Below are 17,087 nucleotides of genomic sequence, written 5' to 3'. Positions count from 1 at the left end.
GGAGTATTTCATTGTATAATAACTGTAAAAAAATAAAGGTTTCTACTTCGCGGATTTCGACTATTGCGGGTTCGTTTTGGAACGTAACCCCCGCGATAAACGAGGGATCACTGTATCCTGTTCTGGGTAGGCCCTGTCCACCGAGACTTGAAACTAGTTTAGATGACTACAACTGAATCTTTTTTTTGACAATAAATGTATGTTGATTATTTTATTTAAATGTCTCTTTCAATGTCTTGTAATGTGACAAGTGTGACCTCATTCAGCCCAAGTGGCGACAAAAAAATTATCAATAATGGCTTAGGCCTCTTGTTCATCGTTGGGCAGTTTTCCAATTAAATTTTGTCTCATGGCCAAAATTGACCTAATCCCCATCCCCATAGGGCTCCACTTATAGGTGGCACTGTTGAGTCAGTCCGAGGATGGATGTATTAGGATAACTAGATAGGGTATAAAACGAACGCCAATGACCCTTGCAAGTTACCTGGCTCAGGCCAATAAAAACAACAAACTAATTTAACAAAGCAAATTGCTTTCCTGTGTTCAGTTTGTGGTACTACTCCTCTCAACACCAAAATAGTTGGAGGTGAAGATGCTCCAGCTGGAAGTTGGCCCTGGCAGGTCAGTCTGCAGAGGTTTGGCCAACACATTTGTGGTGGATCCCTCATCAATCAAGAGTGGATCTTGACGGCAGCTCATTGCTTTCCAAAGTACGTAGGTGTTCTGAAGTATTCAAGTTGATGACATTAAGGTTAAGACTTTTTAATAGAAATACAATGTCCTTCAGCACGAACAGACGAAGATGGAGAGTTTCCCTTGGTCGTGAAAACCTACTTGGTTCAAACCCGAATGAGATCACAAAGACTGTAAAAAGGATAAGGATCCATCCAAATTATGACAGTTTTACCAGTGACAACGACGTTGCTCTGCTCAGACTGTCCTCAGCAGTCACCTTCACTGACTACATCAGGCCGGTGTGTCTGGCAGCCACTGACAGTGTGTTCAACAGTGGCACTGATAGCTGGGTCACTGGCTGGGGCTCCATCAGAGAGGGAGGTCAGTCTGATGTACAGCTTCACTTGAATCTGCACAAACACACTCTTCATCACGTGTCAGGTAATGAATGACCGACGCTCTTTCTCTTCTCAGAGCCACTCCCATTTCCCAAAACTCTGCAGGAAGTGGAGGTGCCTGTTGTGGGAAACCGTCAGTGTAACTGCCTGAACGGAGTGGGCACAATCACAGACAACATGATCTGTGCAGGTCTTCTGGCTGGAGGAAAAGACTCCTGTCAGGTATTGTGTTGGTTTTATTGGACCAACATGTTGTAAGCAGAACACACCGTCTCACACGTGTACTTCTGTGTTTTAGGGCGACTCTGGAGGTCCCATGGTCAGTAAACAGGGCTCTGTCTGGGTGCAGTCTGGTGTTGTTAGCTTTGGTTTTGGCTGCGCACGTGCCAATCTGCCAGGAGTCTACTCCAGAGTGTCAAACTACCAGTCCTGGATCAACTCTCATATCAGCTCAGATCAGCCAGGCTTTGTCCAGTTCATGTCCAGTGGACCAGATCGTGACACTAGCGCCACCTGTCCTGGTCTGCCTCCTCCTCTGATCACTACAACTGCTCCACCACAGGAAACAACCACAGACCCAGAGCCGGACACCACAGAGGCAGAACTGCTGGATTCCAGTGCAGATTGTGAGCCTCCTCTACTGCTTTTACAAACATTCGTTTTGCTTTTGTTTCTAATTAGGAAATAAGAATAAGCAAAACATTCCTCCACAACATTTTAGGTGAGGGACGATCAGGGAACAATAAGGCTAATAAATGCTGAGAACAGGATTCCTGTAGAGATGGACCCTCCGCTTGTAGCATAGTTCTTGGAGATGAAAAGTGGATATAGAGTTAGGTAGGTAAAAGTAGATTGAGAGAGTTGTGTAGTGTTGAATTAACTTTCTGTAGCAAATTGGACTGGCCTGTTCACTATTTTACTCTATTTTGTACACTGTTTACATACACACATTACCAACAACGCCACCTGAGGTGCTGGCTCAGGACTAATCTAAGGCACGCACGTTCGTTGTTGGCACGACAGAGGCAAGGTTTAAGTTAATGATCATTTATTATTACAATCGTTGATGGTTTCACAGTCCGTGGTTTTCATAGTCCATTCAGTTTGAGACAAGTTCTAAGACAAGAGTTCACAAAAAGGCAAGACAGGGTCTTCTCCGGGCACCTGAAACGGGATGGATGCAACATGGCGCGGCTAGCGCTTTGACAGTGAGGCTTTACGCCGCGTAGCCGCCCGGAGGTCGCACACCACGCGGGCCCATGGTAGCACCGTGGATCACTGGACTGAGAAGCGATGTGGAGCACCCAGCAACCAGGAAGTGTGTGAGGTCAGAGGATAACTGACGTCACCCGACGGCAATTTATGGAGCTACTCTAGATCGATTCACCTATCAGGGATGTCTAAGCAGTGGCAGGGGCCCGCCTGCAGGCTATCCTGTCACATTCCTAAGTCTAATTAAGGTGGCAGGGAAAATGGGAGGTGTAGTTGAACACCAATAAGGAGTGTCCAGGATGTACTGCGTTTGCAGTTGAGACATGGCCCTGAAGCTTTGAAAACGTTTTTCTTTTTTTCCCCAGTGTGTGGCATCACTCCTCTGAATACCAGGATAGTTGGAGGTGAAGATGCTCCGACTGGAAGTTGGCCCTGGCAGGTCAGTCTGCAGAGGTTTGGCCAACACATTTGTGGTGGATCCCTCATCAACCGAGAATGGATCATGTCCGCTGCCCACTGTTTCTCCAGGTCAGTGAGTTTTTATTTTAATTGAAGACCATGTGTCTGGTCAGGGGATCTTATGGTGCCGTGTTTGTTATTGTTAAACAAGGAAAAAATGTCCGCTGTGTCTTATTTTAAGTGTTGAAAATGGTCTGTTACTTCTTCTTCAGCACCAGTGCTTTTGGATGGCAGATTTCCCTCGGTCGAGAGAACCTTCAAGGCACAAACCCAAATGAAGTTTCCAAATCCGTGTCAAAAATCATTTTACATCCAAATTATGACAGTTTTACCAGTGACAACGACGTTGCTCTGCTCAGACTGTCCTCAGCAGTCACCTTCACTGACTACATCAGGCCGGTGTGTCTGGCAGCCACTGACAGTGTGTTCAACAGTGGCACTGATAGCTGGGTCACTGGCTGGGGCTCCATCAGAGAGGGAGGTCAGTCTGATGTACAGCTTCACTTGAATCTGCACAAACACACTCTTCATCACGTGTCAGGTAATGAATGACCGACGCTCTTTCTCTTCTCAGAGCCACTCCCATTTCCCGAAACTCTGCAGGAAGTGGAGGTGCCTGTTGTGGGAAACCGTCAGTGTAACTGCCTGAACGGAGTGGGCACAATCACAGACAACATGATCTGTGCAGGTCTTCTGGCTGGAGGAAAAGACTCCTGTCAGGTATTGTGTTGGTTTTATTGGACCAACATGTTGTAAGCAGAACACACCGTCTCACACGTGTACTTCTGTGTTTTAGGGCGACTCTGGAGGTCCCATGGTCAGTAAACAGGGCTCTGTCTGGGTGCAGTCTGGTGTTGTTAGCTTTGGTTTTGGCTGCGCACGTGCCAATCTGCCAGGAGTCTACTCCAGAGTGTCAAACTACCAGTCCTGGATCAACTCTCATATCAGCTCAGATCAGCCAGGCTTTGTCCAGTTCATGTCCAGTGGCCCAGATCGTGACACTAGCGCCACCTGTCCTGGTCTGCCTCCTCCTCTGATCACTACAACTGCTCCACCACAGGAAACAACCACAGACCCAGAGCCGGACACCACAGAGGCAGAACTGCTGGATTCCAGTGCAGATTGTGAGCCTCCTCTACTGCTTTTACAAACATTCGTTTTGCTTTTGTTTCTAATTAGGAAATAAGAATAAGCAAAACATTCCTCCACAACATTTTAGGTGAGGGACGATCAGGGAACAATAAGGCTAATAAATGCTGAGAACAGGATTCCTGTAGAGATGGACCCTCCGCTTGTAGCATAGTTCTTGGAGATGAAAAGTGGATATAGAGTTAGGTAGGTAAAAGTAGATTGAGAGAGTTGTGTAGTGTTGAATTAACTTTCTGTAGCAAATTGGACTGGCCTGTTCACTATTTTACTCTATTTTGTACACTGTTTACATACACACATTACCAACAACGCCACCTGAGGTGCTGGCTCAGGACTAATCTAAGGCACGCACGTTCGTTGTTGGCACGACAGAGGCAAGGTTTAAGTTAATGATCATTTATTATTACAATCGTTGATGGTTTCACAGTCCGTGGTTTTCATAGTCCATTCAGTTTGAGACAAGTTCTAAGACAAGAGTTCACAAAAAGGCAAGACAGGGTCTTCTCCGGGCACCTGAAATGGGATGGATGCAACATGGCGCAGCTAGCACTTTGACAGTGAGGCTTTACGCCGCGTAGCCGCCCGGAGGTCGCACACCACGCGGGCCCATGGTAGCACCGTGGATCACTGGACTGAGAAGCGATGTGGAGCACCCAGCAACCAGGAAGTGTGTGAGGTCAGAGGATAACTGACGTCACCCGACGGCAATTTATGGAGCTACTCTAGATCGATTCACCTATCAGGGATGTCTAAGCAGTGGCAGGGGCCCGCCTGCAGGCTATCCTGTCACATTCCTAAGTCTAATTAAGGTGGCAGGGAAAATGGGAGGTGTAGTTGAACACCAATAAGGAGTGTCCAGGATGTACTGCGTTTGCAGTTGAGACATGGCCCTGAAGCTTTGAAAACGTTTTTCTTTTTTTCCCCAGTGTGTGGCATCACTCCTCTGAATACCAGGATAGTTGGAGGTGAAGATGCTCCGACTGGAAGTTGGCCCTGGCAGGTCAGTCTGCAGAGGTTTGGCCAACACATTTGTGGTGGATCCCTCATCAACCGAGAATGGATCATGTCCGCTGCCCACTGTTTCTCCAGGTCAGTGAGTTTTTATTTTAATTGAAGACCATGTGTCTGGTCAGGGGATCTTATGGTGCCGTGTTTGTTATTGTTAAACAAGGAAAAAATGTCCGCTGTGTCTCATTTACAAGTGTTGAAAATGGTCTGTTACTTCTTCTTCAGCACCAGTGCTTTTGGATGGCAGATTTCCCTCGGTCGAGAGAACCTTCAAGGCACAAACCCAAATGAAGTTTCCAAATCCGTGTCAAAAATCATTTTACATCCAAATTATGACAGTTTTACCAGTGACAACGACGTTGCTCTGCTCAGACTGTCCTCAGCAGTCACCTTCACTGACTACATCAGGCCGGTGTGTCTGGCAGCCACTGACAGTGTGTTCAACAGTGGCACTGATAGCTGGGTCACTGGCTGGGGCTCCATCAGAGAGGGAGGTCAGTCTGATGTACAGCTTCACTTGAATCTGCACAAACACACTCTTCATCACGTGTCAGGTAATGAATGACCGACGCTCTTTCTCTTCTCAGAGCCACTCCCATTTCCCAAAACTCTGCAGGAAGTGGAAGTGCCTGTTGTGGGAAACCGTCAGTGTAACTGCCTGAACGGAGTGGGCACAATCACAGACAACATGATCTGTGCAGGTCTTCTGGCTGGAGGAAAAGACTCCTGTCAGGTATTGTGTTGGTTTTATTGGACCAACATGTTGTAAGCAGAACACACCGTCTCACACGTGTACTTCTGTGTTTTAGGGCGACTCTGGAGGTCCCATGGTCAGTAAACAGGGCTCTGTCTGGGTGCAGTCTGGTGTTGTTAGCTTTGGTTTTGGCTGCGCACGTGCCAATCTGCCAGGAGTCTACTCCAGAGTGTCAAACTACCAGTCCTGGATCAACTCTCATATCAGCTCAGATCAGCCAGGCTTTGTCCAGTTCATGTCCAGTGGACCAGATCGTGACACTAGCGCCACCTGTCCTGGTCTGCCTCCTCCTCTGATCACTACAACTGCTCCACCACAGGAAACAACCACAGACCCAGAGCCGGACACCACAGAGGCAGAACTGCTGGATTCCAGTGCAGATTGTGAGCCTCCTCTACTGCTTTTACAAACATTCGTTTTGCTTTTGTTTCTAATTAGGAAATAAGAATAAGCAAAACATTCCTCCACAACATTTTAGGTGAGGGACGATCAGGGAACAATAAGGCTAATAAATGCTGAGAACAGGATTCCTGTAGAGATGGACCCTCCGCTTGTAGCATAGTTCTTGGAGATGAAAAGTGGATATAGAGTTAGGTAGGTAAAAGTAGATTGAGAGAGTTGTGTAGTGTTGAATTAACTTTCTGTAGCAAATTGGACTGGCCTGTTCACTATTTTACTCTATTTTGTACACTGTTTACATACACACATTACCAACAACGCCACCTGAGGTGCTGGCTCAGGACTAATCTAAGGCACGCACGTTCGTTGTTGGCACGACAGAGGCAAGGTTTAAGTTAATGATCATTTATTATTACAATCGTTGATGGTTTCACAGTCCGTGGTTTTCATAGTCCATTCAGTTTGAGACAAGTTCTAAGACAAGAGTTCACAAAAAGGCAAGACAGGGTCTTCTCCGGGCACCTGAAACGGGATGGATGCAACATGGCGCGGCTAGCGCTTTGACAGTGAGGCTTTACGCCGCGTAGCCGCCCGGAGGTCGCACACCACGCGGGCCCATGGTAGCACCGCGGATCACTGGACTGAGAAGCGATGTGGAGCACCCAGCAACCAGGAAGTGTGTGAGGTCAGAGGATAACTGACGTCACCCGACGGCAATTTATGGAGCTACTCTAGATCGATTCACCTATCAGGGATGTCTAAGCAGTGGCAGGGGCCCGCCTGCAGGCTATCCTGTCACATTCCTAAGTCTAATTAAGGTGGCAGGGAAAATGGGAGGTGTAGTTGAACACCAATAAGGAGTGTCCAGGATGTACTGCGTTTGCAGTTGAGACATGGCCCTGAAGCTTTGAAAACGTTTTTCTTTTTTTCCCCAGTGTGTGGCATCACTCCTCTGAATACCAGGATAGTTGGAGGTGAAGATGCTCCGACTGGAAGTTGGCCCTGGCAGGTCAGTCTGCAGAGGTTTGGCCAACACATTTGTGGTGGATCCCTCATCAACCGAGAATGGATCATGTCCGCTGCCCACTGTTTCTCCAGGTCAGTGAGTTTTTATTTTAATTGAAGACCATGTGTCTGGTCAGGGGATCTTATGGTGCCGTGTTTGTTATTGTTAAACAAGGAAAAAATGTCCGCTGTGTCTTATTTTAAGTGTTGAAAATGGTCTGTTACTTCTTCTTCAGCACCAGTGCTTTTGGATGGCAGATTTCCCTCGGTCGAGAGAACCTTCAAGGCACAAACCCAAATGAAGTTTCCAAATCCGTGTCAAAAATCATTTTACATCCAAATTATGACAGTTTTACCAGTGACAACGACGTTGCTCTGCTCAGACTGTCCTCAGCAGTCACCTTCACTGACTACATCAGGCCGGTGTGTCTGGCAGCCACTGACAGTGTGTTCAACAGTGGCACTGATAGCTGGGTCACTGGCTGGGGCTCCATCAGAGAGGGAGGTCAGTCTGATGTACAGCTTCACTTGAATCTGCACAAACACACTCTTCATCACGTGTCAGGTAATGAATGACCGACGCTCTTTCTCTTCTCAGAGCCACTCCCATTTCCCGAAACTCTGCAGGAAGTGGAGGTGCCTGTTGTGGGAAACCGTCAGTGTAACTGCCTGAACGGAGTGGGCACAATCACAGACAACATGATCTGTGCAGGTCTTCTGGCTGGAGGAAAAGACTCCTGTCAGGTATTGTGTTGGTTTTATTGGACCAACATGTTGTAAGCAGAACACACCGTCTCACACGTGTACTTCTGTGTTTTAGGGCGACTCTGGAGGTCCCATGGTCAGTAAACAGGGCTCTGTCTGGGTGCAGTCTGGTGTTGTTAGCTTTGGTTTTGGCTGCGCACGTGCCAATCTGCCAGGAGTCTACTCCAGAGTGTCAAACTACCAGTCCTGGATCAACTCTCATATCAGCTCAGATCAGCCAGGCTTTGTCCAGTTCATGTCCAGTGGCCCAGATCGTGACACTAGCGCCACCTGTCCTGGTCTGCCTCCTCCTCTGATCACTACAACTGCTCCACCACAGGAAACAACCACAGACCCAGAGCCGGACACCACAGAGGCAGAACTGCTGGATTCCAGTGCAGATTGTGAGCCTCCTCTACTGCTTTTACAAACATTCGTTTTGCTTTTGTTTCTAATTAGGAAATAAGAATAAGCAAAACATTCCTCCACAACATTTTAGGTGAGGGACGATCAGGGAACAATAAGGCTAATAAATGCTGAGAACAGGATTCCTGTAGAGATGGACCCTCCGCTTGTAGCATAGTTCTTGGAGATGAAAAGTGGATATAGAGTTAGGTAGGTAAAAGTAGATTGAGAGAGTTGTGTAGTGTTGAATTAACTTTCTGTAGCAAATTGGACTGGCCTGTTCACTATTTTACTCTATTTTGTACACTGTTTACATACACACATTACCAACAACGCCACCTGAGGTGCTGGCTCAGGACTAATCTAAGGCACGCACGTTCGTTGTTGGCACGACAGAGGCAAGGTTTAAGTTAATGATCATTTATTATTACAATCGTTGATGGTTTCACAGTCCGTGGTTTTCATAGTCCATTCAGTTTGAGACAAGTTCTAAGACAAGAGTTCACAAAAAGGCAAGACAGGGTCTTCTCCGGGCACCTGAAATGGGATGGATGCAACATGGCGCAGCTAGCACTTTGACAGTGAGGCTTTACGCCGCGTAGCCGCCCGGAGGTCGCACACCACGCGGGCCCATGGTAGCACCGTGGATCACTGGACTGAGAAGCGATGTGGAGCACCCAGCAACCAGGAAGTGTGTGAGGTCAGAGGATAACTGACGTCACCCGACGGCAATTTATGGAGCTACTCTAGATCGATTCACCTATCAGGGATGTCTAAGCAGTGGCAGGGGCCCGCCTGCAGGCTATCCTGTCACATTCCTAAGTCTAATTAAGGTGGCAGGGAAAATGGGAGGTGTAGTTGAACACCAATAAGGAGTGTCCAGGATGTACTGCGTTTGCAGTTGAGACATGGCCCTGAAGCTTTGAAAACGTTTTTCTTTTTTTCCCCAGTGTGTGGCATCACTCCTCTGAATACCAGGATAGTTGGAGGTGAAGATGCTCCGACTGGAAGTTGGCCCTGGCAGGTCAGTCTGCAGAGGTTTGGCCAACACATTTGTGGTGGATCCCTCATCAACCGAGAATGGATCATGTCCGCTGCCCACTGTTTCTCCAGGTCAGTGAGTTTTTATTTTAATTGAAGACCATGTGTCTGGTCAGGGGATCTTATGGTGCCGTGTTTGTTATTGTTAAACAAGGAAAAAATGTCCGCTGTGTCTCATTTACAAGTGTTGAAAATGGTCTGTTACTTCTTCTTCAGCACCAGTGCTTTTGGATGGCAGATTTCCCTCGGTCGAGAGAACCTTCAAGGCACAAACCCAAATGAAGTTTCCAAATCCGTGTCAAAAATCATTTTACATCCAAATTATGACAGTTTTACCAGTGACAACGACGTTGCTCTGCTCAGACTGTCCTCAGCAGTCACCTTCACTGACTACATCAGGCCGGTGTGTCTGGCAGCCACTGACAGTGTGTTCAACAGTGGCACTGATAGCTGGGTCACTGGCTGGGGCTCCATCAGAGAGGGAGGTCAGTCTGATGTACAGCTTCACTTGAATCTGCACAAACACACTCTTCATCACGTGTCAGGTAATGAGTGACCGACGCTCTTTCTCTTCTCAGAGCCACTCCCATTTCCCGAAACTCTACAGGAAGTGGAAGTGCCTGTTGTGGGAAACCGTCAGTGTAACTGCCTGAACGGAGTGGGCACAATCACAGACAACATGATCTGTGCAGGTCTTCTGGCTGGAGGAAAAGACTCCTGCCAGGTATTGTGTTGGTTTTATTGGACCAACATGTTGTAAGCAGAACACACCGTCTCACACGTGTACTTCTGTGTTTTAGGGCGACTCTGGAGGTCCCATGGTCAGTAAACAGGGCTCTGTCTGGGTGCAGTCTGGTGTTGTTAGCTTTGGTTTTGGCTGCGCACGTGCCAATCTGCCAGGAGTCTACTCCAGAGTGTCAAACTACCAGTCCTGGATCAACTCTCATATCAGCTCAGATCAGCCAGGCTTTGTCCAGTTCATGTCCAGTGGCCCAGATCGTGACACTAGCGCCACCTGTCCTGGTCTGCCTCCTCCTCTGATCACTACAACTGCTCCACCACAGGAAACAACCACAGCCCCAGAGCCGGACACCACAGAGACAGAACTGCTGGATTCCAGTGCAGATTGTGAGCCTCCTCTACTGCTTTTACAAACATTCGTTTTGCTTTTGTTTCTAATTAGGAAATAAGAATAAGCAAAACATTCCTCCACAACATTTTAGGTGAGGGACGATCAGGGAACAATAAGGCTAATAAATGCTGAGAACAGGATGCCTGTAGAGATGTACCCTCCGCTTGTAGCATAGTTCTTGGAGATGAACAGTGGATATAGAGTTAGGTAGGTAAAAGTAGGTTGAGAGAGTTGTGTAGTGTTGAATTAACTTCCTAAGTCTAATTAAGGTGGCAGGGAAAATGGGAGGTGTAGTTGAACACCAATAAGGAGTGTCTAAGATGTACTGCGTTTGAAGTTGAGACATGGCCCTGAAACTTTGAAAACTTTTTTTTTCCCCAGTGTGTGGCATCACTCCTCTGAATACCAGGATAGTTGGAGGTGAAGATGCTCCAACTGGAAGTTGGCCCTGGCAGGTCAGTCTGCAGAGGTTTGGCCAACACATTTGTGGTGGATCCCTCATCAACCGAGAATGGATCATGTCCGCTGCCCACTGTTTCTCCAGGTCAGTGAGTTTTTATTTTATTGAGGACCATGTTTCTGGTCAGGGGATCTTATGGTGCCGTGGTTGTTATTGTTAAATGAGGAAAAAATGTCCGCTGTGTCTCATTTACAAGTGTTGAAAATGGTCTGTTACTTCTTCTTCAGCACCAGTGCTTTTGGATGGCAGATTTCCCTCGGTCGAGAGAACCTTCAAGGCACAAACCCAAATGAAGTTTCCAAATCAGTGTCAACAATCATTTTACATCCAAATTATGACAGTTTTACCAGTGACAACGACGTTGCTCTGCTCAGACTGTCCTCAGCAGTCACCTTCACTGACTACATCAGGCCGGTGTGTCTGGCAGCCACTGACAGTGTGTTCAACAGTGGCACTGATAGCTGGGTCACTGGCTGGGGCTCCATCAGAGAGGGAGGTCAGTCTGATGTACAGCTTCACTTGAATCTGCACAAACACACTCTTCATCACGTGTCAGGTAATGAATGACCGACGCTCTTTCTCTTCTCAGAGCCACTCCCATTTCCCGAAACTCTGCAGGAAGTGGAGGTGCCTGTTGTGGGAAACCGTCAGTGTAACTGCCTGAACGGAGTGGGCACAATCACAGACAACATGATCTGTGCAGGTCTTCTGGCTGGAGGAAAAGACTCCTGCCAGGTATTGTGTTGGTTTTATTGGACCAACATGTTGTAAGCAGAACACACCGTCTCACACGTGTACTTCTGTGTTTTAGGGCGACTCTGGAGGTCCCATGGTCAGTAAACAGGGCTCTGTCTGGGTGCAGTCTGGTGTTGTTAGCTTTGGTTTTGGCTGCGCACGTGCCAATCTGCCAGGAGTCTACTCCAGAGTGTCAAACTACCAGTCCTGGATCAACTCTCATATCAGCTCAGATCAGCCAGGCTTTGTCCAGTTCATGTCCAGTGGACCAGATCGTGACACTAGCGCCACCTGTCCTGGTCTGCCTCCTCCTCTGATCACTACAACTGCTCCACCACAGGAAACAACCACAGACCCAGAGCCGGACACCACAGAGGCAGAACTGCTGGATTCCAGTGCAGATTGTGAGCCTCCTCTACTGCTTTTACAAACATTCGTTTTGCTTTTGTTTCTAATTAGGAAATAAGAATAAGCAAAACATTCCTCCACAACATTTTAGGTGAGGGACGATCAGGGAACAATAAGGCTAATAAATGCTGAGAACAGGATGCCTGTAGAGATGGACCCTCCGCTTGTAGCATAGTTCTTGGAGATGAAAAGTGGATATAGAGTTAGGTAGGTAAAAGTAGGTTGAGAGAGTTGTGTAGTGTTGAATTAACTTCCTAAGTCTAATTAAGGTGGCAGGGAAAATGGGAGGTGTAGTTGAACACCAATAAGGAGTGTCTAAGATGTACTGCGTTTGAAGTTGAGACATGGCCCTGAAACATTGAAAAAGTTTTTTTTCCCCAGTGTGTGGCATCACTCCTCTGAATACCAGGATAGTTGGAGGTGAAGATGCTCCAACTGGAAGTTGGCCCTGGCAGGTCAGTTTGCAGAGGTTTGGCCAACACATTTGTGGTGGATCCCTCATCAACCGAGAATGGATCATGTCCGCTGCCCACTGTTTCTCCAGGTCAGTGAGTTTTTATTTTATTGAAGACCATGTGTCTGGTCAGGGGATCTTATGGTGCCGTGTTTGTTATTGTTAAACGAGGAAAAAATGTCCGCTGTGTCTCATTTACAAGTGTTGAAAATGGTCTGTTACTTCTTCTTCAGCACCAGTGCTTTTGGATGGCAGATTTCCCTCGGTCGAGAGAACCTTCAAGGCACAAACCCAAATGAAGTTTCCAAATCAGTGTCAACAATCATTTTACATCCAAATTATGACAGTTTTACCAGTGACAACGACGTTGCTCTGCTCAGACTGTCCTCAGCAGTCACCTTCACTGACTACATCAGGCCGGTGTGTCTGGCAGCCACTGACAGTGTGTTCAACAGTGGCACTGATAGCTGGGTCACTGGCTGGGGCTCCATCAGAGAGGGAGGTCAGTCTGATGTACAGCTTCACTTGAATCTGCACAAACACACTCTTCATCACGCGTCAGGTAATGAATGACCGACGCTCTTTCTCTTCTCAGAGCCACTCCCATTTCCCAAAACTCTGCAGGAAGTGGAGGTGCCTGTTGTGGGAAACCGTCAGTGTAACTGCCTGAACGGAGTGGGCACAATCACAGACAACATGATCTGTGCAGGTCTTCTGGCTGGAGGAAAAGACTCCTGTCAGGTATTGTGTTGGTTTTATTGGACCAACATGTTGTAAGCAGAACACACCGTCTCACACGTGTACTTCTGTGTTTTAGGGCGACTCTGGAGGTCCCATGGTCAGTAAACAGGGCTCTGTCTGGGTGCAGTCTGGTGTTGTTAGCTTTGGTTTTGGCTGCGCACGTGCCAATCTGCCAGGAGTCTACTCCAGAGTGTCAAACTACCAGTCCTGGATCAACTCTCATATCAGCTCAGATCAGCCAGGCTTTGTCCAGTTCATGTCCAGTGGACCAGATCGTGACACTAGCGCCACCTGTCCTGGTCTGCCTCCTCCTCTGATCACTACAACTGCTCCACCACAGGAAACAACCACAGACCCAGAGCCGGACACCACAGAGGCAGAACTGCTGGATTCCAGTGCAGATTGTGAGCCTCCTCTACTGCTTTTACAAACATTCGTTTTGCTTTTGTTTCTAATTAGGAAATAAGAATAAGCAAAACATTCCTCCACAACATTTTAGGTGAGGGACGATCAGGGAACAATAAGGCTAATAAATGCTGAGAACAGGATTCCTGTAGAGATGGACCCTCCGCTTGTAGCATAGTTCTTGGAGATGAAAAGTGGATATAGAGTTAGGTAGGTAAAAGTAGATTGAGAGAGTTGTGTAGTGTTGAATTAACTTTCTGTAGCAAATTGGACTGGCCTGTTCACTATTTTACTCTATTTTGTACACTGTTTACATACACACATTACCAACAACGCCACCTGAGGTGCTGGCTCAGGACTAATCTAAGGCACGCACGTTCGTTGTTGGCACGACAGAGGCAAGGTTTAAGTTAATGATCATTTATTATTACAATCGTTGATGGTTTCACAGTCCGTGGTTTTCATAGTCCATTCAGTTTGAGACAAGTTCTAAGACAAGAGTTCACAAAAAGGCAAGACAGGGTCTTCTCCGGGCACCTGAAACGGGATGGATGCAACATGGCGCGGCTAGCACTTTGACAGTGAGGCTTTACGCCGCGTAGCCGCCCGGAGGTCGCACACCACGCGGGCCCATGGTAGCACCGCGGATCACTGGACTGAGAAGCGATGTGGAGCACCCAGCAACCAGGAAGTGTGTGAGGTCAGAGGATAACTGACGTCACCCGACGGCAATTTATGGAGCTACTCTAGATCGATTCACCTATCAGGGATGTCTAAGCAGTGGCAGGGGCCCGCCTGCAGGCTATCCTGTCACATTCCTAAGTCTAATTAAGGTGGCAGGGAAAATGGGAGGTGTAGTTGAACACCAATAAGGAGTGTCCAGGATGTACTGCGTTTGCAGTTGAGACATGGCCCTGAAGCTTTGAAAACGTTTTTCTTTTTTTCCCCAGTGTGTGGCATCACTCCTCTGAATACCAGGATAGTTGGAGGTGAAGATGCTCCGACTGGAAGTTGGCCCTGGCAGGTCAGTCTGCAGAGGTTTGGCCAACACATTTGTGGTGGATCCCTCATCAACCGAGAATGGATCATGTCCGCTGCCCACTGTTTCTCCAGGTCAGTGAGTTTTTATTTTATTGAAGACCATGTGTCTGGTCAGGGGATCTTATGGTGCCGTGTTTGTTATTGTTAAACAAGGAAAAAATGTCCGCTGTGTCTTATTTTAAGTGTTGAAAATGGTCTGTTACTTCTTCTTCAGCACCAGTGCTTTTGGATGGCAGATTTCCCTCGGTCGAGAGAACCTTCAAGGCACAAACCCAAATGAAGTTTCCAAATCCGTGTCAAAAATCATTTTACATCCAAATTATGACAGTTTTACCAGTGACAACGACGTTGCTCTGCTCAGACTGTCCTCAGCAGTCACCTTCAGTGACTACATCAGGCCGGTGTGTCTGGCAGCCACTGACAGTGTGTTCAACAGTGGCACTGATAGCTGGGTCACTGGCTGGGGCTCCATCAGAGAGGGAGGTCAGTCTGATGTACAGCTTCACTTGAATCTGCACAAACACACTCTTCATCACGTGTCAGGTAATGAGTGACCGACGCTCTTTCTCTTCTCAGAGCCACTCCCATTTCCCGAAACTCTACAGGAAGTGGAAGTGCCTGTTGTGGGAAACCGTCAGTGTAACTGCCTGAACGGAGTGGGCACAATCACAGACAACATGATCTGTGCAGGTCTTCTGGCTGGAGGAAAAGACTCCTGTCAGGTATTGTGTTGGTTTTATTGGACCAACATGTTGTAAGCAGAACACACCGTCTCACACGTGTACTTCTGTGTTTTAGGGCGACTCTGGAGGTCCCATGGTCAGTAAACAGGGCTCTGTCTGGGTGCAGTCTGGTGTTGTTAGCTTTGGTTTTGGCTGCGCACGTGCCAATCTGCCAGGAGTCTACTCCAGAGTGTCAAACTACCAGTCCTGGATCAACTCTCATATCAGCTCAGATCAGCCAGGCTTTGTCCAGTTCATGTCCAGTGGACCAGATCGTGACACTAGCGCCACCTGTCCTGGTCTGCCTCTACAAATGAGTGCCATTCTTAATTCAAGTCCAGTTCGTGAGTGTTTTTTTCAGTAATATACATACTTTTGTAGTATTAAAAAAATAAACATATTTTTTTCTTCATAGGCTCATCATGTGGCGTTGCTCCCAGTCATCCTCTGAGGAATGAGAATAGTAACTCTCAAATGTGGCCCTGGATGGTCATTATTCATAAAAATGGCGCTTACGTTTGTGGAGGCACTCTGATTGCTGACAACTTTGTCCTTACATCTGCAGAATGCATTTCTCAGTCAGTATCCCGCCCAGAACATAGCATTGTATGCTACGATAATGAGCAATGAAAAACAAACAATGATTATTATTTTTCATTCCAGCTCAAATCTGAATCTTCGAGATTGGACTGTGTCTTTTGGACACAATGAGAACAGCTCTGTGGGTGTTGTGGACATTGTAGTGAGTGGTGATTCGTCAGGATCCAGCATTGCACTTATGAAGTTGGCCACATCGGTTAGCTACACCAGTTATATCCAGCCTGTGTGTGTCGACACTAGCAACATCACTACCTTCCCAGTTGGCAGTCAGTGCTGGATTTCAGGCTTCAGAGTTGAAAGCAGGACCACTGGTATGAATTTTTTAGCCACTCTAATTTATTAACCTTTACTTATGCTTGATAACTGTTGCAACACGCTATCTAATACATGCCTTAATATTTTTATATTTTTTTTTAGAAAATAAACCAACTCTAAGAGATATGGAAACTCATGTGTCAAGTTGTGAGAGTGTTTCTGACCTGGGAAATATCTGTACATCTTCCATGGATGTTCAACAGGTAAAACAATAGATGGCTTTGCAATTTCAAGTGGTTTTAGCTGATGGAAACAAAAACATAGCCTGAATCAACCTTTTTGGGGGTTTTATTTTGCCATTTTTTACAAGCTGTTCATACTTAATGGAAGCACCATCAAAACAAAAAGTGCCAGTTGTGGATCGATGAAGTGAATTTTCAATACAAAAAATATCTTGCTGATTTAGCAATTTGTGAAATATGTGATTCATAATATAATTCATAAAACATATAACCTGAATCATATTCCAGATTTTTCTAATGACTGTTTCTCTGTGACTTTAGGGAGACCAGGGTGGCGCTCTTTTGTGCCAGTCCGGTTCCTCGTGGTTTCAGGCGGCTGTGGTCACCGTGACAGGAGCTAAAACACTTCGCTCTGACATTCATGTCTTTGCAAGAACGTCACAATTTGCCTCATTCATAAGGGAAACTGTGGGAGACATGTCATCTGCTTCTGCAGTGAATACGACAGCCTCAGGAGGAAACTCGGCTGGCTCATCTTTAGGCCTACTACTTCTGTTTAGCTTCCCCATGTTACTGTTTTTGTATTAAGACCTACCTCAGTGCATTGTCACCTTAAATAGTCTAACTGTGTTCAATGTTCATT

General features: G+C 46.9%; 3 protein-coding genes across 3 annotated transcripts; all 3 read left to right on the top strand.

The window, feature by feature from the left end:
- The first annotated feature begins 776 nt into the window (after positions 1–776).
- Positions 777–9,126, top strand: LOC140368760 (transmembrane protease serine 9-like). Its single transcript, XM_072455821.1, has 16 exons — positions 777–1,056; positions 1,150–1,295; positions 1,372–1,699; positions 2,651–2,813; positions 2,957–3,225; positions 3,319–3,464; positions 3,541–3,868; positions 4,820–4,982; positions 5,127–5,395; positions 5,489–5,634; positions 5,711–6,038; positions 6,990–7,152; positions 7,296–7,564; positions 7,658–7,803; positions 7,880–8,207; positions 9,110–9,126. Exons 1-16 carry the CDS (start codon positions 777–779, stop codon positions 9,124–9,126), a joined length of 3,489 nt encoding a protein of 1,162 aa, XP_072311922.1.
- A 40-nt stretch (positions 9,127–9,166) lies between these two features.
- LOC140368759 (transmembrane protease serine 9-like) lies at positions 9,167–13,719 on the top strand. Its single transcript, XM_072455820.1, has 13 exons — positions 9,167–9,321; positions 9,466–9,734; positions 9,828–9,973; positions 10,050–10,377; positions 10,763–10,925; positions 11,069–11,337; positions 11,431–11,576; positions 11,653–11,980; positions 12,366–12,528; positions 12,672–12,940; positions 13,034–13,179; positions 13,256–13,583; positions 13,679–13,719. The coding sequence occupies exons 1-13, from the start codon at positions 9,296–9,298 to the stop codon at positions 13,717–13,719; spliced, it is 2,622 nt and encodes an 873-aa protein (XP_072311921.1). The 5' UTR covers positions 9,167–9,295.
- An 820-nt stretch (positions 13,720–14,539) lies between these two features.
- On the top strand, positions 14,540–17,087 carry LOC140368891 (polyserase-2-like). Its single transcript, XM_072456054.1, has 8 exons — positions 14,540–14,697; positions 14,840–15,108; positions 15,202–15,347; positions 15,424–15,691; positions 15,763–15,925; positions 16,011–16,258; positions 16,365–16,465; positions 16,766–17,087. Exons 1-8 carry the CDS (start codon positions 14,672–14,674, stop codon positions 17,030–17,032), a joined length of 1,488 nt encoding a protein of 495 aa, XP_072312155.1. The 5' UTR covers positions 14,540–14,671; the 3' UTR covers positions 17,033–17,087.

This window comes from Eucyclogobius newberryi, unplaced genomic scaffold, assembly GCF_026437365.1.
Source record: "Eucyclogobius newberryi isolate DKJ021-1_F unplaced genomic scaffold, fEucNew1.0.hap1 SCAF_20, whole genome shotgun sequence".
NCBI classification, from domain to species: Eukaryota; Metazoa; Chordata; class Actinopteri; order Gobiiformes; family Gobiidae; genus Eucyclogobius; species Eucyclogobius newberryi.
This window is presented reverse-complemented; position numbering and strand designations above follow the sequence as displayed.